General features: G+C 56.2%; 3 protein-coding genes across 5 annotated transcripts; all 3 read left to right on the forward strand.

Moving 5' to 3' along the window:
- Positions 1-60: 60 nt before the first annotated feature.
- SPCS2 (signal peptidase complex subunit 2) lies at positions 61-9,828 on the forward strand. Its single transcript, XM_074572236.1, has 5 exons — positions 61-169; positions 6,996-7,079; positions 7,390-7,549; positions 8,733-8,868; positions 9,570-9,828. Exons 1-5 carry the CDS (start codon positions 131-133, stop codon positions 9,754-9,756), a joined length of 606 nt encoding a protein of 201 aa, XP_074428337.1. The 5' UTR covers positions 61-130; the 3' UTR covers positions 9,757-9,828.
- An 831-nt stretch (positions 9,829-10,659) lies between these two features.
- NEU3 (neuraminidase 3) lies at positions 10,660-13,383 on the forward strand. The gene is made up of 4 exons (XM_074572237.1): positions 10,660-10,688; positions 11,774-11,821; positions 11,917-12,153; positions 12,284-13,383. The coding sequence occupies exons 2-4, from the start codon at positions 11,795-11,797 to the stop codon at positions 13,250-13,252; spliced, it is 1,233 nt and encodes a 410-aa protein (XP_074428338.1). The 5' UTR covers positions 10,660-10,688; positions 11,774-11,794; the 3' UTR covers positions 13,253-13,383.
- Positions 13,384-16,904: 3,521 nt separating this feature from the next.
- Positions 16,905-23,595, forward strand: P4HA3 (prolyl 4-hydroxylase subunit alpha 3). Of its 3 annotated transcripts, none has more exons than XM_074573008.1 (13): positions 16,905-17,115; positions 17,745-17,887; positions 18,257-18,477; positions 19,637-19,786; positions 19,877-19,928; positions 20,106-20,263; positions 20,345-20,521; positions 20,945-21,009; positions 21,192-21,351; positions 21,947-22,009; positions 22,273-22,341; positions 23,033-23,129; positions 23,327-23,595. In XM_074573008.1, the coding sequence occupies exons 1-13, from the start codon at positions 16,925-16,927 to the stop codon at positions 23,395-23,397; spliced, it is 1,617 nt and encodes a 538-aa protein (XP_074429109.1). In that variant the 5' UTR covers positions 16,905-16,924; the 3' UTR covers positions 23,398-23,595. The 3 variants fall into 3 exon arrangements, 2 of the variants coding, with proteins under 2 accessions (XP_074429109.1, XP_074429110.1); XR_012585283.1 differs by having other exon boundaries at positions 16,915-17,115; positions 21,952-22,009; XM_074573009.1 differs by having other exon boundaries at positions 16,915-17,115; positions 17,817-17,887.
- The last annotated feature ends 351 nt before the right edge of the window (positions 23,596-23,946 follow it).

The raw sequence follows: 23,946 nt of genomic DNA on the forward strand, positions 1-23,946 counted from the left end.
GGACTACACTTCCCAGCATGCAGCGCGGCGGGAGGGGGGGCGCGGCCTTTGCTCCCGTCGGCCCCCGCGGGCGGCCAATCAGGGACGACCAGGTCGCGCGGGGAGGGCGGGGGCGGAGGGCGGCGAGAAGATGGCGGCTAAAGGCGGCAGGAACGGTCTGCTCGACAAGGTACCGTGCAACGGCCCGCCCGGGGACCGGCCTGCTGGGGCTCCACCTCCTCCACCCCCCCGGCCGCGTCTCAGCGGTTCCCCTCGGACCGCCCCGGCACTGGGCCGAGCAGTGGCAATCCCTAAGCTCCGGCCTCAGTGTGCCCCCCCCGCCCCGCTCGCTGCTGAGGGGGATTCCCCGCCTCAGCCGTGGGGCTGTGGGGAGCTCCCGCTGCTGCCTCCTTGTAAATGGCAGTAAATAGCAGAAGAGGCCCCGGGGAGGGAGGGAACATCCCGCAGACAGGCCGTGCCTTACGTCCGGCCGCAAAAGCAGCAGCAGCCGGCTGTGAAATCGCTTCTTTTTTTATTATTGTTTTAATTCTTTTGCCAGCGTGGCTGGTTCTTAGCCCAGCCGCCCTGACAAAAGCCCGGCTACCGGTACAGCCGCGCTCCTCCCGGTGGGTGTTTTGCCAGAAAAGTAACTCTGGGCATGGTAGAGACGTCAGGTGGAACAGAGCGTACTGTAAAAGTCTGCTGATAAGATACTCAGTCTCGGTAGTTTAAAGGAACTTGTTTGTAAAGTGGCTTTCAGCTCAGTTTTAAACGGTCAGATGTTTGTGTCACAGCTTTTTGTGGTATTTGGGAGGTGAAAGCTAGAGACCTAGAGGCGTTTTTTTCCACAGGAAGGTGGAGACAATTGTATCTGTATCTCTGGTTGCAAAAGGGTGTATTCAGAGTGATATGTTTGGCATCTTTCACTGTATTTCAAAATATGGTTTACTGCAATTGAGAACACTTAGGGTTTTTTTCACATATGTATATTCAGAAGTTAACATAAACATACTATGTTTCGTAACATAAAGAGTATAGTTTTCCTGCATCTCTTTGAGAGGAGGCTATCTTACTATCCCGAAGAATTTGGTGGGTTTTCTTCAGAACAGTAGATCAAGTTGTTGAGCAAATGCTTTCAGGGGAAGGTGTGCTAATTAAATATTTCTGTCTATCTTCTGCAAATGTGCGCAGCTTCCGGTTTTGAAATGACGGCCCTTTGTGGTTAAACTTCAAGAACTCTGGAAAGCATCATGCTCTCGAGGCGTTCTCACTCCTGCCGCGTTCTGTGGATACTGAGGGGTAGTTATTTCAGGAGAAAAAGGAGTTGTTGGTAAGGGAAATAAGCTGTTGTTGCGGAAGCTGAATCCTTTAGTGAGAAACCAGTGAATATTTTCAGCAGGACTTCTACCCGAAGTACATACACACGCTTGATAATGTTCTGTCATCTTTTCCCTGTCACCATGCTGATCTGTGTGCCTTCGTTTCCCCCCTACCCCAGATGACTTAAATGAAATCTGGTCATTTCTGCGAACCGGTGTTTATATTGTTGAGGTATTATCTGGACAGTTGTGGCCTTAGGTCCATAATTTGCTCAAGCTTTTCTTGAACAGAGAAATAATGGGTTGTCAGTGAGGCTTTAAAGTCTTCAGATGGGTTGGTTGTTTAGCGTATCTTTTTGTACTTCACTAGTAAGCTAAATCAGGGTGAGTTTAGGGAGGCCTGTGTTTTAACTATCCCTTTTTTTGTCCTCACGTTCTTCCAGTGTTTGTGATAATCAGGTAGCTCCTCCTGACCTCTCCCCACTTAACCAGGACTGCCTAAGAGTGCAGACTTGCTGACTTCAAAATGGTGTGCAGCAGCGGCTACAGTCCCCTCGAACATCTTGAGATTTCACCCGTTTAGCACAACACAAAGTTATTAACCACGCTCTGCTGCTACTAGAGCAAAACCTTCGAAGGTTTTGCAAGCTCCAGGACTAAAACCACTTCCTGAATACCAAGTTCTGTAACTGCCTTCCACTCCTGTGCCCCAGAAGGAGCTCTGTGGGATCAGGAGATGTTGACTGTGGGTACAGTCAGTCAGCACTGGTATTTTGGGGAGAGTGAGGTCCAGAATTCCTTCCTCCAAGGTAGAGGCTGAACTAGTTGGAGCTGAGAACGACCACGCTGACTCACTGGAGTGTGCTGCGGCTCTTCCTTCAAGAGGAAGAGGAGGGAACTGATGTACCATGGACTCTGCAACTTGCAAAACCAGCTTCTGCCTGGTTTGTGGTGTGCGATGTCACTGTTAATTTAGAATTTATGTTAGGGGGCGGGGACCTGTGGTTTGGGACTCGCTGCTCTGTGGGCTGCAGCCCAACCCACAGGAAAAGGCAATCAGCTGCAATGTCGGCTGTGTGCCTTGAGGGAGTAGATGAGCATCATCTGCTGAGGCTCTTCCAGCCTCCCTGGGCTGCAGCATCACGGGTGCCAGTGTGAATAGTTTCTGATTTTAGGGCTTAGGAAGGGGAGGTTACTTTCTTTTCATCCTTGCAATGCAAAACACAGGTTAGATGCAGGAATGTTATTCCTCTTGAAGAGTTTATGTAGTCTACGCTGGTGCTCCTCTTGCAGCAGCAACAAATCTTTTTTACTGTATGACTTGACTGGTTTATTTGTGTGTGTAATACCCAAAGTGCAGTATAAACTTCAGAGCAATATTCAAAGAGACAAGTTAGCTACCCAGAAGATGCTGCAGGCTAAAATTGAACATGATGTAAAAGAGGCTGACAGTAGTGGCAGAAGGAATAAGGCGGGGGGGGGGGGAAATGTTAAGTTTGTGCCACGTCTTCCTTCTGAGTTATGAACATCTTGAAGTTTCTCCTGCAGGATTTTTCTGTGCTTCCTGCTTTTGAGGGAGGAGTTTGAAGGGATTTAAATGAAGGCGATAGCTTGACAAATGAACTTTGCGAGCGCTCAGATCCCACGGTGTCTGTTGTGAAAGCAAGCACTCGTTTTGCTGTCCCTTTCTTGGAGCTAACAGCAGAATGCTCCCCTGCTGCAATCCAGCTGCAGGCTGCATCTTTACTTGCATGTGAACAGCTGGGGCCTTTGCGTGCTTCTAGTGTCAGATTGGGTTGGTGGCTTTCTGAAATTGCATTTCTGATTTTATTCTTTGTTATTAAGGAAGGTAACTGCTGGCTATGTTTAAGCTGTTGTTCTGAAGCCTTGTTCTTACACAGGTATGCTTTCAGGTACCAAATCCAATTCCTAGGTGTGCCTGGCTGTAGAATACTGTATTTGCTTCCCATTCATAGTTAGGATGTGTTCAGGACAAGTTTGATAACCTTTCATTTAGCTTTTAAAACAAAGGAGTGAAATCACACCCAGACTATAAAGCTGTTTTGAACTGGTTGAGTTTTTCTTTTCCTCCATCAGATGGGAACCAAATCTGAGCTTTTCTTTTGAAGCCTTTGGAACTCTCACCCGAAGTGCTGAAAATAATGAGTAACTGGTAGAAAAATGCCATCCATGATCTGGAAGAGCAGACATGTTTGCATCATCCAGGCTCCACAGGACACCAGTGCAGCTTCACCTTCCCTCCGCAACCTGTGTAGGCAAGGCAGGGCTGTTCTGCAGACCCGAGAGGGGGTGGAGGCTTTCCCGCCGGCTTGAGGGTGACCATTTGGTGGTAGGCGCTGAATCTCCAGCTCTCTTCCAAGCTGAACATGGGGCTGGCCATCAGTCGAAGGCTTTGCCCATGGTTGCACTGGTATATAGATGTCAGTGTAAAGACGTGCATATGTTTCTGAGCACATCTGGACACAGAGGTAGCGTTGATGTTTCCTTTGAGTATCTCCTGCTCCTCTTCCGCAGCACTGGCACTCCAGGTGCCAGCACGGCATCCCACCTTCTCCCTCTCTCTTTCATCCTGCGGATCAGCCTGGAAGAATGAAGAGAAGCAGCAGCTGTACTGTGTTAGGAGAAGTAACCTCATGGGAACATCAAGACCAAGGTGAAGGGAGGGCTAAATCTTCACCCTGGCTGAAGTCCCAAACTGCAGGTGTGTCTCTGATGCAAGGTCCCTTCTGACATGAACTGCCCTGGCATTATCAAGCTGTTTCTGTCTTGAAGCAGAACAGCCTCAGACACAGGGAAGCCTGAACAAGAACTGAAGAACTGCTGGTTCAGCTCATTGCTTTAGACAGTCTAAGATTAGATTATTTTTTTTTTCCCCCGTAACAGCTTTATTTCAAAAAATATGTCATGTGGGCTTTACATCTACCCCTGAAAATGCTGCTTCTCTGCTAGAGATTGGTATCAGTTAAATATCATGGATGTTACCTGGCAATTCCAGTGTCAGGTGAGTCGGGACAGAGAACAAGAAGCAAAAATCCATTTCTCACTCTGTCACGGGCTTCCTGGCTATATGTTATTACAGCAGTGCCTTGACTTGTTTTACGTACAGATATTTCTCTCTGTGCAAAACCCTTCTGCAAGTAAAGTGTTAGCAGTCCTGTGCCTATAAAATAGCTTTAAAATCTTGAGGTTTTTATTCTAAAAAAAGCCTTGGGCTTTATTTTCATTTATTTCTTGATTCCTGAACTTCCCTTGGTGTTTTCCAGCTATTCTATCTTTGAGTATATCTAGAAAACTGCTGGTTTTATTTGGGAGGAGAAGAGAAGAAATTTTAGCATGAGCCTTGATTCCATCCTCATGGGCTTTAGGAATTAAAACCAGACATAATAAAATTGACTAAAAACTCGAGCGTTGGTAGATGCATTGCGCTTTAATACCAGGTAAACCATGCTGTTGCCAAAAGCATATATTCCAATATTAATATTTAATTGTAAAATGTATCACAAAAATATCACTTGAGTGGTGTCTTCCCAAGTATCTCTGGATTCTTGTTCTCACTTAGGAACAAGCTGGGGAACACTGTCATATTTTATACTAAGGATTGTCTTGTTCTAACCCTAGCAATGTGGAGAACTGTTAATTCAAAATATTTGCTCGGATATATTTTTTTACTTCTTCAAAATGATTCCTTTAGCGGCCTTTGACAAAAACAAAAAATCGCAACTGTACTTAAGGGCAGACCTGGTCAGAAGGAAGGCTTCAGATGGCCTGCGGAGGTTCCTCGTGGTATTAAAACCGTCTCATGAATTTTGTTCTTTATCATTTTTAAAATCAGCAGGGGGAAGGGTTGAACAGCTGTAAAGACTGAGCCTTTTCATGGACTTTTATCAATAACAAAAACAAACTGCAGGCAAATGACTCCTTCCCTCCTGGGTAAGGCTTGCCTTCGCTGGAGCTGTACAAGTACAAGAAAGGACAGAATATTTGCCCACAGTCACATCTGAGTTCAGGGTTCGGTTATTGGTGTATCTCGCAGCGAATCCAGCTGAGCTGCGTCTTGCATGTGTCTTACTAGTCAATATTTTTGTCTTTAAAATAACAGGACTTGTCTGCACCCTACAAGAATAATTCTGCGGCAGTAGCAGCTGGCGCTGTTTCAGGAAAAGACTCTGTTTTAGGGTTTTGCTAAGCAGAGTACATTTCCACGTCGAAAGGCTTTTTTAGCTTTCCTTCTACTCCCTCATGAGAAATGGAGGCCGCACCTATGAACAGTGAGGTCACGTCTGAAAGGGTTTCTTCAAAGCTTTTTTTGATTTATTTGTGAGATAAGGAGAGAGGGATTGGGTATTGGTGTTACTACTTCGAGACTTCTGACTTCCAATTCACTAATTAGGAAAAAAGGTAATTTTTTTTTCCGCTACCTAATCTAGCTCTTGATAGTTTAATCATTGGGAATTCCAAAGGGCAAGAAATAAAACTGCTACAGATGCTTTTATAAGGAAAAAATAAATCTTTGAAAGGATTATTCTATAGTCTTTCATGGCAAAGGGTTTGGCTTTCAACTGGCGTGTGTGTTAGTTAACCTTAGGAAAAACTGGTGGCTACAAAAAAAAGTAGCCACCTAAAATATTTTGTAACTTACACTGATGTGAGAGCTTTTTCTGGCTTCTGGCTGTTGCTTTTGTCCCTCATAAACCAGGTACAGCATGTGAATGTACGGTGACGTTTACTGTGCACCTAATAATTCATACCTGCAGAGCCTGAAGGATAATCAGGCTTTTCCCTGGGCGAGTGTAGGGGAAGTAGATCAGGTTTTACATCTTACTTTAAAATGGTTTCATTCCTGCCAGAGAAGGGAAATGAGCTCTTGTGACGGGTGGTTAATAAATCCAACTTGGGAGCTTCAGGAGCAGGAAATAACACGAGCAAAGTTGAGAATTGCTTCTAATGGCAGCTAAAATTTGAGCTCAAATCACTCAACTGTTTGAAATAATTGATGGATTGAAATACCCAGGGCTCAAGCTCATGTGTCCGACTGCGGCTAAAAGCAGTAGTGTCACCGAAAAATAATATAATTCAGAGGAAAATTAACCCCTTTGAAAAACTGAGCTGTTGTACCTGAGATTCATTATTGATGAAGAACCCGCTTCTGAGGAAAATCAGAATATAGAAGAGCAACAGAGCCTTTTGGTTTCGGTCTGGGGGATGGTCTGGCTGAAATTTTCTTTTCTTGTTTGTGCCTTTATATTCTCCCTTTGTACCTGGATTGTTAAGGCCACCTTGAAATTTTCCTGCTCTCATCATCTCCTGAAGAGTTGATCTGTAACAGCTGGGCTGAAAAGCGTGAATACCTTCAAAGGCAAGAATTAAGTCATAACTGACACTTTCTGCAGATGGCAACGGGAGCAGCAAACACAGAATCAAAATTGGGGTAAAACTGATGTAAAAAGTCCCTTCAAATATCTTCAGTACCCGCGACAAGCTTAAATCTGGAAGGGTAATAGGGACGTTGGTGCCGAGGGGGGCTTTTGGTGCTGTGTAACAGGGCCCGAATTCTCTCCGTCTCTGGGCACGTATTCCCAAACAGGGAGCAGTTTGCTGGGTTGCCTCCTGTCTTTGTGTTCGCGACATTAAAACGGAAGGCCAAATTCTCTTAACGCCGTTTGGTTTCCGTTGCAGTGGAAGATCGACGACAAGCCGGTAAAAATTGACAAATGGGACGGTTCGGCTGTGAAAAATTCTTTGGACGATTCTGCCAAAAAGGTACGTCCTGCGACTGCTGATTTCTCCCTCTTGGGAAACGCTGTATTTGCTTAGGTTTCTACGCTTAGTTTTAAAAACTCTGTAAACTTTTTTTGGTTGGATTTGGTTGGAACCCCTATCTGTGCTGGTTCTGTAGCATCTCTTGCAATTCCCATGGCTAAAGCTTAGAGCATCAGCAATTATTACAATGTCTGATGCAGACATTAATTCTGTATAAAGTTTCTGCTCATTTTACCCATATAATTGAGATTGGTTTATCTGAATCTAATGAAAAGCACAAAATAAACTTGGCTGCCTGTTTCTCCCGCAGGTTCTCCTGGAGAAGTACAAGTACGTCGAAAATTTCCGTTTGATCGACGGTCGCCTCATCATCTGCACAATCTCTTGTCTCTTCGCCATTGTAGCTTTGATTTGGGATTACCTGCACCCTTTTCCTGAATCCAAACCCGTTCTTGCCTTTTGTGTTGTATCATATCCTTTACTTACGTCGGCTCATTTATACCAAAAAGGGTTGATTTTCCCCATAAACACAACAAAACCCCTCTCTGTATTCCCATTTTCAGGCCCGTGGTGTGGAGATCAGCTGATAATCAAACTGTTTTCATGTGATGGTAAAATTCCTGCCTGGCTGGCTGTAACGTACCTAAATTTGGGTGATCTGGGGGTGCAGCCTTCCCCTGCAGGGGTTGGAAGCGATTCGGCTCACGTCAGAGGAGTCAGCGGCTGCCGGGGCGGCCGATCCCTTCGCCAGGCTCCCGGCTGTGTTTGAGTGCGTTTCCCACATCTCAGACACCGTGTCAGCTCCGGTTAGAAGTCAACTGTGAGATTTCCAGTAACACAGCGTGACTGGGGTTGGGTGTTTTCCCCCTGTTTGGGCTCCAGAGTGTCAGCATGGCGCCGATTTCCCTGCGGCTCCTCTAACAAGAGAGTCGCCTGCAGAGGTTTTACGACCCAAACGTAGGTGACAGATGAGGGGTGCTCTCAAGAGCTGCCGACGGGCGGCTTTGATGGCACCAGTGAGGCAGCGTGAACTGGTAGCCTGGAAGCTTCTCTCTGGCCTGGGAGTCACTGTGTACCACTGACGGCTGTGGGATCGTGGGCGAGCGATGGCCTTATTTTACAGTTGTTCTGGTTTTCAGCACGAACGTTGAGATAATTCATCTTGCAGCACTTCATCTTTCTCATTTTTGGAAGGAAATAATTCTAATTGCTCGGTCTGTGCTTAGGAGGAATGGACAAGCGATTAATTTTGTGGCTCGTTTGGTCTCAACGTTTTCCCGCTGTCTCCCAACAGTTGCTCCAAAAATTTAGCGAAATAATCGAAAACGGGATTTCGTTGTGATTTCTCCTTCTGCTTCATGGATTTATGAGCGAAGCATCTCGTGTGGCTGGAGAAATCCCTTTCGGGAAAGCGTGTTAGGGAGTTGTCGCTTTCCCCACCCCTTCCAGGCATCGATTAATGTCCAACGGCAAAGATTGAAGAAAGTGTCCCGATAATTATTTAACTTCTCATGCCGAGCGTGCCGCGTGCCGTTTGGAATGATAATGTCACGAGACGTGGTTAAACCGCGGTGTCTGAGGGGATCCAAGCAGTTTCTCCGCCTAATTTCTACTTCTAATTACAGCTTTCTAGTTTCCTTAACTTTTCGAGCACATATTTTGTGATGATGGGAATCCTGACCATCTATACCTCATACAAAGAGAAGAGTATTTTCCTCGTAGCTCACAGAAAAGACCCTGCGGGGATGGACCCCGATGACGTTTGGCAGCTCTCCTCCAGTCTCAAACGGTAGCGTTTCCCGGGCTTAGCGAGCGGGAATGACCCGGTGCCGCACCGGGTTTCGCTTTGCCTCCACTGGTAGCTACCCGGCGCAAAAAAGCTGCATTTTGGATAATTCCTAAACAAAATGGGGGGAAATATTGGTATTTCTGCAGCGTTGGTGGCTCTGCTCCGGGGATGCGAGCTTTCCGCAAAGGACCGGCTGCCGTGCCGTGATCTTTGGGGCTTCCCAGGCAACTCGTGATGAATATTCACTGCGGAACATAATTACTCAGAAGTAACAGCGATCTGCCACGGGCTCGCCAGCCTCGTGCGCACCGTTTCCGTCCGTATCTCTCCATAGGCTCACCCGAAATATTTTCCTTCATTTTTTTTTTATACCCCCAAATCTGTTTTCTCCGTCAAAATCGACGTCCCAATCTCGAAATGGGAGCGGGTGCCACGCGGTTATCTGCTGCAGATGCTCACGTTTCGTTTCTCTTTAAATGGGGGGGGAAATTAATTATTAAGAGTATAAAAATCTTTAATTGAGGTATAATTAACGCCTGCATGTTGTGGCTGCTGGTGCGGGGGGCGGGGACCTCCGCTCCTGGGGGCTTTCCGGGAAGACGAGGATTTCTCCTCACCTTTTCGTTGGTGTCTCAGCTGAGCCAGGCTTTATTTCAGATTTTAATTTCTTTTATTCTGCAATCTCGCCGCCCTCCCTGCAGGTTCGATGACAAGTACACCCTGAAGCTGACTTTCATCAGCGGCAAAACCAAACAGCAGAGGGAAGCCGAGTTCACCAAATCCATCGCCAAATTCTTCGATAACAACGGGACGTTAGTCATGGAGGCTTACGAGCCGGAGGTGTCCAAGCTGCACGATAGCCTGGCCCTGGAGAGGAAAATAAAATGATTTCCGACACCGCCTGCCACCTGGGAACGCGCTAAATTAACACCAATAAAGAAAAATAGCAAAGAAAGTGAATCATTGCCTCTGTTTTTTGTCCTGAAATCCTATTCCATTTGGGATGAGCGGGATTTTTAATCTTGGATCCAAGATTTATTTTTTTTTTGAAGCTACACAACCTTGGTCTTGGCCTTCATGCTCCTGCTGCCTCCGGGGCGGACAGTGGAGGAGGATTTGCCCGTGGGAACCCTCTGGAGGGGGGGGACTTTGTCACCAAAACTGTCCCTGCTTCTTCCCTGGTTCCCTGGCAGTGCTTTATGGAATAACCCCATGCCATGCGGGGGCCGGGGCGGGGGGGGGGTCACCTTTCCCTTTTGCGTTAGGAATTCAGGACAAAATCCTTCTGTAAAACAACCGTCCGCTCGCAAACAGGTTTTTATTTTTGTATTTTTCTCGGGGGGGGGGGATTGTTTTGTATAAAAAGCCTTTTATGTGTTGGGGCCGGGGCGGGGGGGGGGGGGGGGGGAAGTCAGATATGCTACTGCTGTATGTTGGGCGATGCTTATCTACAAGGTGGGGAGGAAAAAAAAGGCAAGCGAAGGGCTTTTCCGAGCCGTGACCCTCCCCGCGGGTCCCCTGTCGCCACCTCCTGTCCCCCGCCTCCCTTCTATAAAATGCCATTTTTCTAAAATAGAAGAGTTTGGGGTTTTTTTTTATGTTGGTTTTTGGTGGTGTTTTTTGTTTGTTTTGGTTTTTTTTTTTGCAATAAGAGGGAAGAAGAGCCGTTGAACGTGTTCCGGAGCATCCCCGGGTCAGGGCGGGGGGGTGGATCCCTGTTACCGGCCCGCCCCCCCCCCCCCTCCCGCCCTCCCCCTCCCCGGCCGGGGGTGGAGCGGGGCGGCCCCGGCGGCGGCGGCGGCGGCCGGAGGAGCCGGGGGGTGCGTGGGGCTGGGGCGGGGGAGGAATCGGGGGGGGCTCGGGGGAGCAGGGGGTCCGTGAGGTGCGGGGGGGCTCGGGGGAGCGGGGGGGGCGGTCGGTGGAGGGGGGGGTCCGTGGGACTGGGAGGGGGGGGGGAGCGGGGCACGGAGGGGGGGTGCAAAAGGGATGGGGCCGGGGGGGGCGGGTCGGTGCATGCCGGGGGCCTGGTCCGGGGGGGTCGGTGCATGCTGGGGGTGGGGCTGGGGGGGCCTGGCATTGGCGGGGGGGGCGGGGGATTGGTGGATGCAAGGGTGCAGGGGAGTCGGGGTGGGGGAGCGCGGGGGGGTCCGGGGATCGGGGGGGGGGGTGTCGGTGCATGCAGGGGTGTGGGGCTGTGGGGGGTACGGGGGGGGTACATAGGGGAGTCGGGCTATGGGGGTGCGGGGGGGGTACATGGAGGGAGCTGGGCTGTGAGGGTGTGTGGGGGGGGTGCAGGGGGATGTAGGGGGGGGTCTGGGCATGGGGCAGACATGGGGGGGGGTCGGTGCATGCGGGGGTCTATAGGAGGCTGGCTGTGGGGGTGCAGGGGGGCTGTGGGCATAGAGGGGTACACGGGGGGGCATCGGTGCATGCAGGATGTAGGGGAGTCAGTCTATGGGGTGGGAGGGGACATAGGGGAGTCGGGGCTTGGGGGGGGTGCAGGGGGATGTACGGGGGGGGGGACCGGTGCATGCAGGGGTGCAGGGGAGTCAGGCTATGGGGGTGAAGGGGGGGACATAGGGGAGTCGGGCTACGAGGGTGCAGGGGGCGTCGCAGGGACATGGGGGGGGGAAGTGGGGAGTTCTGGGCAAGAGGGGATACCTGGGGGGGTTGGGGGGGGGGGGTGGGTGCATGGGCACGGGGACTCTGGCGGGTGCTAAAGGGGATGGGGGTTGGGGACAGCCTTGGGGGGGGGGGGGCATGGGGTCACGGGCAGAGGGGAGCCGCTGCAGTGCGGCGGGACAGAGGGACACGGGGACAGTATGGAGGGGCAGGACAGGGGGGGTGTGACCCCCCACACACAAGGGGCTCCACACTCACCCCCCCACCCTTCCACCCCACCTAGCGGGACCTCGGGGAGGCCACCATGTCCCAGGCCACCACCTGCCTCGAGGTGAGTCCTTGTCCCTGTCCCCCCATCCTGGGGGACATGAGGGCCACCCTCTGCCAGCATTTAACCCTTTACCATCTGACCTTCCCCGCCAGCAGCAGGGGGATGGCGGGGAGACCCCCCCCCCGCCGCCACCGCCGGGATCCCCCCTCGTGTTCCCACGGGAGACGCTGTTCCGGCAGGCGAGCGGGGTCACCTACCGCATCCCGGCTTTGCTCTACATCCCCCCAGCCGCCACCTTCCTGGCCTTCGCCGAGAAGCGCTCCTCGGCCAGGGACGAGGACGCCAAGTACCTGGTGCTGCGCCGGGGCCGCCGGCACGGCTCCTCGGTGGAGGTAACAAACCAACCCGGGCCGTAGCAACGAGCTGCGTCCTCCATCCCTGGGAGCGACGGCGGGCGGTTTCGGGGCGCAGCGACACCGGTGCAACCCGGCGGCTGAGCCCCGTTTTCCTCCTTGCCGGCAGTGGGATCCACCGGAGGAGCTGTCGGCCTTGGTGCTGCCCGGCCGCCGCACCATGAACCCCTGTCCCCTCTACGACGCCACGAGCGGCACCGTCTTCCTCTTCTGCATCTGCGTCGAGCGGGGGAAGACGGAGCGGTGCCAGATCTGGAGGGGCTGCAGCGCCGCTCGCCTCTGCTACGCCACCAGCGCCGACGGCGGCCACCGCTGGACCCCGCTGCGGGACGTGACGGACGAAGCCGTGGGCCCCGACCTGTCCCGTTGGGCCACCTTCGCCGTGGGGCCGGGCCACGGGGTCCAGCTGGCTTCGGGGCGCCTGGTCGTGCCGGCCTACACCTACTACGTGCACGAGCGGTTGTGCGGGGTCGTGCCGCTGCCTTGCTACACCCGGCAGCACGCCCTCGTCTTCTACAGCGACGACGGCGGGCGCAGCTGGCACAAAGGTGGCCTGGTGGGCGGCGGGCCGACGGGCGAGTGCCAGGTAGCCGAAATCGACGGGGGCGATGCCCGCCAGCCCTTGCTCTACTGCAACGCCCGAGCGCCGTGGGGTTGCCGGGCCGTGGCCTTCAGCGCCGACCGCGGGCTGCGGTTCGAGGGGTCGGCGCGGTGCAAAGCGCTGGGCGAACCGCCGCGGGGGTGCCAGGGCAGCGTGGTGAGCTTCCCCCCGCCCTCCGGGGAGGCGCCCGCTTGGTTACTCTACTCCCATCCCACCGACCGGCACCACCGGCGCGATTTGGGCATCTATCTCAACCCTTCTCCGCTGGACGGGGAGGGCTGGCGGCACCCGTGGGTGCTGCACCCGGGGCCGGCTGGGTATTCCGACCTGGCCGTCTGCCCCGGCGGCGTTTTCGGCTGTTTGTTCGAGTGCGGCGCCAGCAGCGCCTGCGAGGAAATCGCCTTCTGCCTCTTCGCCCTGGACGGCCCTGACGGCAGCGAGGGGAACCTCGAAGTTCCTAAAATGGACCCATTTTAAGGGGGGAGGTGGGGGAGGGGTGGGATGTGTCACTTCCGACTGCCGGCAGCCGGAGACATCAACGCCGGGACCTCACCGGGACATTTTGGATGCACCAGAGGCTCAGCATCGCGTAGCTTTTATTTAATTAATTAACGCTTGGCTTTTTAATCACCCATTGATAGATGTTGGGACCTGGGGGCAGGGCGGGGGGGGAGGGGAGGCAGGGGGCGAGTTGGAGGATCTGCTGCGGGTTGCCCCGGGGTGGGGGATGCTGACACGGCACCCGAAATGCTGCTGTTTCACCAAAAACGGGCGTTTTTCACCTGGGAGCAGCGAAAAAGCAGAAGGTGCTACTGAGAGCAGCCGGTCCCCTGGGGAAAAATAACCCAAAAATGGTGGTTTAGTTAAAAATATTGGCAATTCTTGTGCCCCCGCCACGTGGCAGAGAGAGAATTCCCCTTTTTTTACCTTTTTTTTAATCCTGTTTTCTTCACTTTTCCTGGTTCAGGCTGTTTTGCCTTGTATTCCCATGGGAAAAAGCACTCAAATCTCAAGGCGGGGGGGTTTATTCTGCTCCGCAGGGGACAGCTTGTGGCATCTCGACGGTGACAGCACCCTCACACCCCCGTGCCGCCACTGCCGAATAAAATCCTCCCCAAACGGGTGAAATCCGGCCAACATTGGGAAAATCCCGAGGGAGATGACCCTGCTGGGGAAGGATGCGGGATGTCCCCGAGCATCGTCACCTCCCAGTGCATCCCACCGCTACATTTTGGGCACGCAGCACCTGGAAGAGATGAAGACCCACCCCCAGTTCGTGGGGCTACTGGTTTTTAGTGGGGTGGGGGGGTGGGGGGGGGGGTTGGTCTCAGCGTCCCCTTCTTACCGGTAGCGCCGGGGACAACCGAAATGTCCCTGCTGGGTCTCGTGGGTGAAGCAGAAGCGGCGGCAGCGGCCGGTGTTCTGGGCACAAGGTCGGGCGCTGGTGGGGATGGCATCTCCGGGGGGTCCCTGGGGGACGCTGGCGGTGGGGTGCCGGGGGCCGGGGGCCAGGAGCACGGCCAGGAGCATGGCCAGGCACAGGACAGGCATGGTGTGGGGACACCGGTGTCACCTGGGGTTGTATTTATGGGGTTCGGCCCCGGGGAGGTGGGGTTTGGTGGCAGAGGGTGCTGCTGGATGGGGTTTAGCGACGGGCGACGGCTCTGCCTGCGGCGGTGGCTGTCGGGGGGGGGGGGGGGGGAGACACACAGGGGACAGGGAGGGGACACGTGGGAGGGTGGGCGGGGGGGGGGTTGTTTGTCTGGCTCCTTGGGGTGACTGGCGGGGGGGGGTGGAGAAAGGGCGGGGATGATGCTGGGATGTGGGATATGGCTGAGTGATGGGGACATGGGACACGGGACGCGGAATGATGGGAGTGTGGACACGGCTGAGTGGTGGGGACATGGAATGGTGGGGACACGGGACACGGAATGGTGGGAGTGTGGACACGGCTGAGTGGTGGGGACATGGAATGGTGGGGACACGGGACATGGAATGATGGGAGTGTGGACACGGCTGAGTGGTGGGGACATGGACCACAGCTGAGCAATGGGATGGGGGACTTGGCTGAGTGATGGGGATGTGTGACATGGAGCCATGGGGCCATGGGACGTGTCTGCGTGATGGGGACATGCAACATGGCATGGCAGGGACGTGACACGGCTGAGCGATGGGAACGTGGGATTGGCTGAGTCATGGGGACGTGAAACACGGCTGCGTGATGGGGACGTGCAACATGGTGGAGTGACGGGGACACGGGACACAGCTGAGTGGCGGGAATATGGGACACAGATGAGTGATGAGACATGGGATGCAGAATGATGGAGACAAAGGACCTGGTGGAGTGACAGGGACATGGGACGTGGCTGAGCAGTGGAAGATGGTGTCCAGACCCTGGAGCAGAGGATCTCGAAGCAACGCCCACCCCAAGCTCGGCACCCATCGTGCTGCCATGTCCGTCCTGTCCTTGCACCCATCATGTCCTTGCACCCGTCATGCTCCTACATCCATCCTGTCCTTGCACCCATCAATCACCCCACTGGGGTGTAGGACAGGGCTGGCCCCTGCCAGCCCCTCGGCGTGGGTGCAGCCGCCCAGGGAGAAACCCACATTTCCTAACTTCTCTTGGCCTTTCCTTTGGGAATTCAGCTGACCTTGGCCAGTTTTCTCCAGGAGGCGCCAGGGGGCAGTGGGGGCGTGTTATTTTGGGGTGCCATCGTGGTGCTGTCCCTGCAGACGGTCCACCTGAGCACCCACACCGACGAGGTTTCCTGCAAATAGAGCTTTTCCCAGGGAGAGAAAGCGTCTGCAGTGTTGGTGGGAACCCAGCAGGACGTCCCCAACCCACCGCCCTTACCCCACTGGGACAGGACGGGATGGGGACAGGGAGGGATGGGGACAGCATGGGATTATTACAGGACAGAGTGGGGACAGGCAGCAGGGGACACACAGGATGGGGACAGGGAGGATGGAGACAGGATGGGACAGGGACAAGCAGGATGAGGCCAGGGCAGGATGGGGACAGAGAGGATGGGGACAGGGTGGAATGGAGACAGGGAGGATGGCAATAGGAAGGATGAGTCCAGGGCAGTTTGGGGACAGGCAAGAGGGAGACAGGCAGGATGGGGACAGGACAAGACAGGACATGGACAGGCAGGATGAGGCCAGGGCAGGATAGGGAGAGACAAGAGGGAGACAGGCAGGATGGGATGGGGACAGGGACAGGCAGGATGGGGACAGGATGGGATGGGGACAGGACAGGATGGGGACAGGCAGGATGGGGACAGAAGAGGGGGACAGGCAGGATGGGGACAGGCAGGAGGGGGACAGGCAGGATGGGGACAGAAGAGGGGGACAGGGACAGGCAGGATGAGGCCAAGACAGCATGGGGAAAGACAAGAGGGGGACAGGCAGGATGGGGACGGGGACAGACAGGATGGGGACAGGCAGGATGGGGACAGACAAGGGGAGGACAGGCACGATGGGGACAGGTTGGGATGGGGACAGGGACAGGGACAGGTAGGATGAGTCCAGGGAAGGATGGGGACAGGCAGGATGGGGACAGACAAGGGGGACAGGTGGGATGGGGACAGGGACAGGCAGGATGAGGCCAGGGCAGGATGGGGACAGGACGGGATGGGGACAGACAAGAGGGGAAGAGGCAGAATGGGGGCAGGATGGGATGGGGACAGGGACAGGCGGGACAGGGACGGGACGGGATGGGGCCAGGCCATGATGGGGCCAGGCAGGATGAGGGCAGACAAGAGGGGGACAGGGACAGGCAGGATGGGACGGGGACAGGCAGGATGGGGACAGGCAAGAGGGGAAGAAGCAGAATGGGGGCAGGACGGGCTGGGGACGGGGACGGGGACGGGCAGGATGAATCCAGGGAAGGATGGGGACGGGATGGGATGGGGCCAGGACATGATGGGGCCAGGCAGGATGGGGACGGGAAGGATGAGGCCGGGGCAGGATGGGGATCAGCAGCACCACGCCCCCACCCCCCCCACCCCCACCCCCCCCAGCCAGCGTGGCGGATCCGGGGCACCCCCCCCATCCCCCCCGTCACCCCCCCAAAAGGCGGGGCCTCCCCGCCCCTTCCCCCCCCGCCCCCCCCCCCCCCGCCCTCTCCCGGGACGGCGCGGCTGGATGCGGGCGCTGGGGGCGCCGGGGGCGTTGGGGCTGGGGGTGCTGCTGGCCCTGCTGCCCCCCCCCGCCCCGGCCGAGACCTTCACGGCCATGCTGAGCGTCCGGAGGGCGCTGGGCTCCGAGGGCCGCCTGCTCCGCCGCCTCCGAACCTACCTGCGGGAGGAGAGCGCCCGCCTGCGCCGCATCGCCAGGTACCGGACACCCCCCCACCCCCCCCCCACCCCCCCCGACCCCATCTCGGTCATGGGTGGTGGTGGGAGCATCCCCTCCCCTCCAGGCACCCATATCCCCCCAGGGTTGGGTGCCGCCCCGGCAGGGAAAGGGGGGGTTAATGCAGCCCACACCAGTTTTTGGGGGGTGTCACTAAATAGGAGCTGGGGGCATCGTGGGTGGATGGGGGAGCACAGCCCGGATGCTGCCCACGCCACCCCAGCCATGTCCCAGGAGGGGGACGCGGTGCCCCCCAACCCTGGGCTGGGGACCGGGGACGTGGGTCACAGGATGCCCAAGGAACTGGCCATCCCCATGTACCCACCAGGAATGGGGTCTACCAACCTCGATGAGGTTTTCCCCACCTCTGGCTTGGCTAAAAAGTGGGGTCTGGGGATGTGGGGCACAGAATCCCCAAGGAACTGACCGTCCCCACGTACCCACCAGGGATGGGGTCTACCAACCTCGATGGGGTTTCCCCACTTCTGGCTTGGCCAAAAAGTGGACACTAGGGCAAATCTGCCCAACTATTGGGGGGCTCAGACTCCACCCTGGGGGTGTCACCACTGAGGGGCGTCACTCAAAGTGTCACTCACTGAGTGCCTTGTAGGTTTTATGAGAAGGTCCAGGCACTGCACCAGGACCCCAAGGCCTCAGTGGACAACCCCTTGCTGGCCTTTAGCCTCATCAAGCGTCTCCACTCTGACTGGCCCAACGTTGTCTACAGCGATGAGGCCGCTGAGAACACCCAAGGTATGGGGGAGATGCTTGGCTGTGTGCCCTGTCACCTGGGGAGAGCTGGGAGGTGATGGTGACCGGGTGGAAGAGCATGGGAATGGGTGGTGGAGCTGGAGAACAGGTGGTGGAGTTGGAGAACGGGCAGAGAAGCAGGAGAATGCGTGGAGGAGCAGAATGGGTGATGGAGCAGGAGAACGGGTGGAGGAGCAGGGGAATGGGTGGAGGAGCAGGAGAACAGATGGAAGAGCAGGAGAATGGGTGGAGGATCAGAATGGGTGGAGGAGCAGCATGTGGGGTCCCTGGGAATGGAGAAGGGCTGATAAGAGTGATTGCACCCCAAAAGCTCGTTAATCCCCCACTGCGTGCCCCATTACCCACCCTCAGTACTCCAAGCCGGCTTCAAGGAGGTGGAGCAGGAGCTGCCTGGAGCCGAGGACCTGGATGGGGCTGCCCGGGCACTGATGCGGCTGCAGGACGTCTATGCACTCAGTGTCAAGGGCATGGCCAACGGTGTCTTCCAGCGAGCCGGTGCCGGCCGGCCGCCCCTCTACAGCCCTGGCCGGCGCGTCTCCCTCTCTGCTGATGACTGCTTCCATGTGGGCAAGGTGAGGACAGACCCCGTCAGACCCCACAAAGCTTTTCCAGCCCAGGATGTTCCTTCTGTAGGGTTAGACGTTGGGTTTTCTTCCCACGCGGATGCGGAGGGGCCCCTCTGACTCAGCCCACAGGCATCCACCCGCCTGCCATCGCCTCTCGGCTCTCGCCCAAATAATGGGGCTTCTTGCTGCTTCGTGGCTCGCGGAAGGGAAGAGCCAAGCCGGTGGCCTGGGGGAGACCTCCTGCCCCAGCATCCCAGTTGGGTATCGGGTTGGGTCCCGCCCGGGGGTAAAAGTGGGTCCGTAAATCCCTGGGAGGGGATTTGGGTGCTTTGACAGAGGTTTTTGTTGAGGGCAGAGTCCGCTGAGTGTCACGGCAGAGCTGGGATGGAGTGTCAGAGTGTGGGTTGGGGTGAGGTGGGGTGGGGTGGGATGGGAGGAGATGAGACAGGATGGGATGGCATGGCTTGGCATGGCATGGCATGGCATGAAATGGAGGTGGAGGTGCAGATGGAAATGGAGGTGATGGAGACGGAGGTGCAGAGAGGGATGGGGATGGGGATGGAGATGGAGACGATGGAGATGGAGATGGAGGTAGAGGTGCAGATGGGGATGGGGCTGGAGATGGAGGTACAGATGGGGATGGGGATGGAGATGGAGACGGAGATGGAGATGATGGAGATGGAGATGGAGGTAGAGGTGCAGACAGGATGGGGATGGAGATGGAGGTGCAGATGGGGATGGAGATGGAGATGGGGGTGGGGATGGAGATGAGGATGGAGCAGTATGGATGGCATGGGACAGGAAAGGAAGAGATGGGACAGGATGGAGATGGTTTGGGAGGGAATGGGGATGGGAATAGAAAGCAACAGGATGTGATGGGACAGGATGGGTGGGAATTGCAATGGCATGGAATGACAAGGCATGGGGACGGGATGGAGATGGGGTAGAATGGGATGGGACAGGAGAGGATGAGACAGAGTAAGGACAGGATGGCAGGGCAGAGGAGTGGGATTGGGATGAAGATGGTCATGGGGATAGGATGGAATGAGAAGGGGATTGGTCAGGATAGGGGTGGGATGGGATGGAATGGGATGGGACACGGTGGGGACAGGATGCAGGCCAGGCTGGCCCAGCCAGCGGGCCCAGGCGATGTGCTGTCTCGCAGGTGGCCTATGACACGGGTGACTACTACCACTCCATCGCATGGCTGGAGGAGGCTGTCAGCCTCTTCCGCCTCTCCTACGGTAGCTGGAACCCCGAAGACCGGAGCAGCCTGGAGGATGCTCTGGACCATCTTGCCTTCTCCTACTTCATGGTACAGCCTTGAGTCCCATCACCCCCGTGCCTGGTGTAGCCGAACCATGGGCAGGGGGATCCTCACGGGTTCTCCGCTCCCCCTATCCAGGCTGGAAACATCTCCCATGCCTTGAGCCTCTCCAGGGAGTTTCTCCACTATGGTACACGGGACAACCTCGGATGTGGCAGGAGGAGGGGAGAGGTTTTGGGGTGTCCCCATCACCTCTGTATGACACCAGCCTCCTTCACCCTATTTCTTGCCCCCACATGGGGTAATTCTTGCCAGGGAAGGGGGTGATGGGGACATGGCATTTCGGGTGACACCACCTCTCCGGCAGATCCCAGTAACAGAAGGGTGACAAGGAACGTGGCCAAGTATGAGAAGCTGCTGGAGATGGGGACGGCGGTGAGCGCTGGACCCCTCCAACGCCCCAATGGCACCCGCCTGCAGAGCCGCGACGCCTACGAGGAGCTGTGCCAGCGCCCGAGGGGGCAGGTGGGGCTGGCGGGGGGGGGTGCCATGGTCCCCCACCCCACTGCTGTTGCCCCTCTCACATGCTCCTTGGTCCTTTCTTAGCCGGCTCCGGAGCTTCACCCGCACCTCAGCTGCTCCTACGAGACCAATGGCAACCCCTACCTCCTTCTCCAGCCTGCCAAGAAGGAGATGGTCTGGATCCAACCCTACGTGGCTTTGTACCATGATTTCATCAGTGACGACGAGGCTGAGACCATCAAGGGGTTGGCAGGGCCCTGGGTGAGCTGTCCCCGTCCCCAGGGATGTCCCCGTCCTGGACGAGGGTGCCCCAAGAGCTGGTGGTCCAGGGTGGACCACCCTGAGCATGCAGAGATAAGAGGGGTTTTACGCCAGGGCTTAGCCAAAGCCTTCTGCAGCGAGACCCTGGGGGAGGGATGAGCCCAGCTTAGCTCCATCTAAGCCCCCCAAGATATTGTGGGGAGAAACCAGGTCCATGCATGCACCTAAACTCCTTCCCAGCTAGGCTTGACTTGCTGACACCCAACTGCTTCCATCACCCTGGTGGGACACCTTGGGGTGGGGATGTTTGGCAACCAGCTGGTATAAATCCACCAATTTCGACCCCGACCGGGGTCCCTGCTTGGTGTGGGGGTCCCCATCTGCAGCAACATCTGCCCTCCCCCCCCGCCATGTGTCCTCCAGCTGCAGAGGTCCGTGGTCGCCTCTGGGGAGACGCAGCAGAAAGCCGAGTACCGGATAAGCAAGAGGTAATATCCAATCCCTCCCTTGTCCTCCAACCAGCGGGACCACCATGGCCCCATCACCACCACCAAGGTGGCAGTGAAGCCATGCTGGGGAGGCCTGGGTCCTCCACACCCAGCAGGGCTGGGAGGGTTAAGCCCAGCCACGTGTGAATTTGGGGGGTGCTGAAGGTGGGGTGTTCCCACAGCGCATGGCTGAAGGACACCGCTGACCCGGTGGTGCGGGCGTTGGAGCAGCGCATCGCTGCCGTCACCGGCCTGGACCTGCGGCCACCCTACGCCGAGTACCTGCAGGTGGTCAACTATGGGTTGGGAGGCCACTACGAGCCACACTTCGACCACGCCACGGTCAGAGAGCTGCCTGGGTGGTCATGGGGTGGTGTGCAGGGTGGTTCTTGTGGTGCTCTGGAGATGGTCCTTGGGGTGATCCTGGGATGGTTCTGGGGGTGGTCTCTCAGATGGTCACTGGGGAGGTCCCTGGGATGGTCCTGCGGTGGTCTTTGAAATGGTCCCTGGGGTAGTCTTTGGGGTGGTCTCTGGGCTGGTCCCTCAGATGTTCCTGGAGGTGGACCCTGGGGTGATCCCTGAGATGTTGCCCAGGGGGGTCCCTGGGGTGGTCCTTGGGGTGGTTCCCATGGTGGTCTCTGGGATGGTCCCTCAGATATCCCTGGAGTTGGACCCTGGGGTGATGCCTGTGATGCGCGCCTGGGGGGAGGTCCCTGGGGGTGTCCCCATGGTGATCCCTGGGATGGTGCCTGGGATGTTCCTGGGAAGGGAGGGAAGAAAGATGGAAGGAAGGAGGGAGGGAGAGAAAAGAAGGGAGAGGGAGAGGTTTCCCTGGGGGCAGCTCAGAGCTACCAGCTCTGTTAGGGTGTGAGGTGCCTCCAGGCCGAGCTGTGTCAGCATGGGACTGATTGTCCCCATCTCCTCGCTCTTGGGGCAGTCCAGGAAGAGCCCCCTTTACAGAATGAAGTCAGGCAACAGGATCGCCACCGTCATGATTTACGTGAGTCCCCCCCATTTGCGGGCCTAGAGAGACTGCACTTGCGTGGTCATCAGTAGGGTTCAGAGTGAACAGGGTTTGAGATGGGTGAGGGCAGCCCTAAATCAGACCTTGGTGGGGTGTTAAAAGACAACATCTGTAGAGTATTTAAGAGTGTGTGCTGGGGGGGACCAAGGGAGGTTCTGTGCCTCAGTTTCCCCATGCAAAGCAGCCATATCACAGGGGGAGGAGGAGGGCCATGGCTCATATTTTTGCTCCTTTTCCAGCTGAGCGCGGTGGAGGCCGGCGGTTCCACCGCCTTCATCTACGCCAACTTCAGCGTGCCCGTGGTTAAGGTGAGGGAGACCCACACGAACCCCCCAGGAGCGGGGACGGGGGACGCTGCTCTCTTGTGTCTCGTCTCTCGCAGGGACTTGTGGCCGAGCCTGTCCTGATGCCAAACCCCAACCCTGGAGCTCCCTGATCTGTTTTGGGGTGCCAAACCCTCCACCCTCAGAGGAGCCAAACCCCAATCCCGCAGCTCCCAGCTCTGGTTTGGGGGGGCCAAACCCCAGCCCCGGGGCTCCTGTCTGTGTTTTGGGATGCCAAAATCCAATCTCAGGGATCCCAGCTCTATTTTGCGGTGCCAAAACTCCAACCCCAGGACTCCCAGCTCTATTTTGGGGTTCCAACCCCCAATTCTGGGGCTCCCAGTTCTATTTTGGGGTTCCAAACACTAATTCTGGGGTTCCTGGCTCTGTTTTTGGGGCACCAAACCCCAACTCCGGGGCGCCCAGCTCTGTTTTGGGGTTCCAAACACTAGTTCTGGTGCTCCTCACTGTTTTGGGGTGCCAAACCCCAGCCCCAGGGCTCCCGGCTCTATTTTGGGGTTCCAAACCCCAATTTTGGTGTTCCTTGCTCTGTTTTAGGGGTGCCAAACCCCAACCCCAGGGCTCCCGGCGCTGTTTTTGGTGTTCCAAACCCCAATTCTGGTGCTCCCGGCTCTGTTTTTTGGGGTGCCAGACCCTGGGGCTCTCTGCTCTGCAGAACGCAGCTCTCTTCTGGTGGAACCTGCGGAGGAACGGGGACGGTGATGGGGACACCCTGCACGCCGGCTGCCCTGTCCTGGTCGGGGACAAGTGGGGTGAGAGACGGTGCCTGGTGTCACCCTGGGGTGACACGGGGTTGGAGGGGCAGCTCTGCCGGCGGGGAGGCAAGAGGTGCTGGGAACCTGGAAAATTCCTGGATAATGGGGAAAAACATCACCGATACTGGAGCGGGGTTGGAGAGGGGTGCAAGGGGACAGAAGCGGGTGGGGATCCTTGTCCTTGTCCCTTCCAGTGGCGAATAAGTGGATCCACGAGCACGGGCAGGAGTTTCGGCGGCCGTGCAGCGCCGACCCGCAAGACTGACCCATCATGGGCTCGAGGACAAGGCACCCATGGGTGGCAAAGCCACCTCGGCGCAGCATGTCCCCAAGGCTGCAGCAAGAGGAGGGAGGGAATGGGGTGGCAGCAGTGTGGGGTGCTATGGGGGGCGGTGGCACTTGCTAAGCCATGGCTGAATCCAGTGAAAATAAAGTCAAAAGACACTAAACTGGAGTCTAGGGGAAATACCTCAGTGTGGTACCAGAGGGGATGATGTGGGGGTGTGCACGTGTCTGCACATGTCTGCGTGCCCCCACCCCTGATCCTAAATGTACCCTCAAGTCCCTCTCCTCCAGCCCTAGATGAAAAGTCTCTCTTGCTAAAAGGACTGGCAGTTAGTGACATGGCATTTCTACGGTCATCAGTAGGCTTCAGAGTGAACAGAATGGCCCTAGAAGACCAGAGCAAAGCCAGAACGCTATTCTTCCTCAAATAAGCCTCCTGCAGTGCCTGGCTGCATCTTGGGCCCCATTGTGCAGCCCCACACTCCGCTCTTGCCCCAACAACAGCACAGGGCCCCCCTCCCCTGCACCC

Source organism: Larus michahellis, chromosome 1 (genome assembly GCF_964199755.1).
Source record: "Larus michahellis chromosome 1, bLarMic1.1, whole genome shotgun sequence".
NCBI lineage: Eukaryota > Metazoa > Chordata > Aves > Charadriiformes > Laridae > Larus > Larus michahellis.

Coding starts and splice junctions, on each gene's coding strand:
- SPCS2 (XM_074572236.1), top strand. CDS start 131: ATGGCGGCTAAAGGCGGCAGGAACGGTCTGCTCGACAAG. Junction 7,080..7,389: donor TGGACGATTCTGCCAAAAAG/GTACGTCCTGCG, acceptor TTTCTCCCGCAG/GTTCTCCTGGAGAAGTACAA. Junction 7,550..8,732: donor TCTTGCCTTTTGTGTTGTAT/CATATCCTTTAC, acceptor ACTTTTCGAGCA/CATATTTTGTGATGATGGGA.
- NEU3 (XM_074572237.1), top strand. CDS start 11,795: ATGTCCCAGGCCACCACCTGCCTCGAG. Junction 11,822..11,916: donor AGGCCACCACCTGCCTCGAG/GTGAGTCCTTGT, acceptor CCCCGCCAGCAG/CAGGGGGATGGCGGGGAGAC. Junction 12,154..12,283: donor GGCACGGCTCCTCGGTGGAG/GTAACAAACCAA, acceptor CCTTGCCGGCAG/TGGGATCCACCGGAGGAGCT.
- P4HA3 (XM_074573008.1), top strand. CDS start 16,925: ATGCGGGCGCTGGGGGCGCCGGGGGCGTTGGGGCTGGGGGTGCTGCTG. Junction 21,352..21,946: donor CACACTTCGACCACGCCACG/GTCAGAGAGCTG, acceptor CTCTTGGGGCAG/TCCAGGAAGAGCCCCCTTTA. Junction 23,130..23,326: donor CCTGGTCGGGGACAAGTGGG/GTGAGAGACGGT, acceptor TGTCCCTTCCAG/TGGCGAATAAGTGGATCCAC.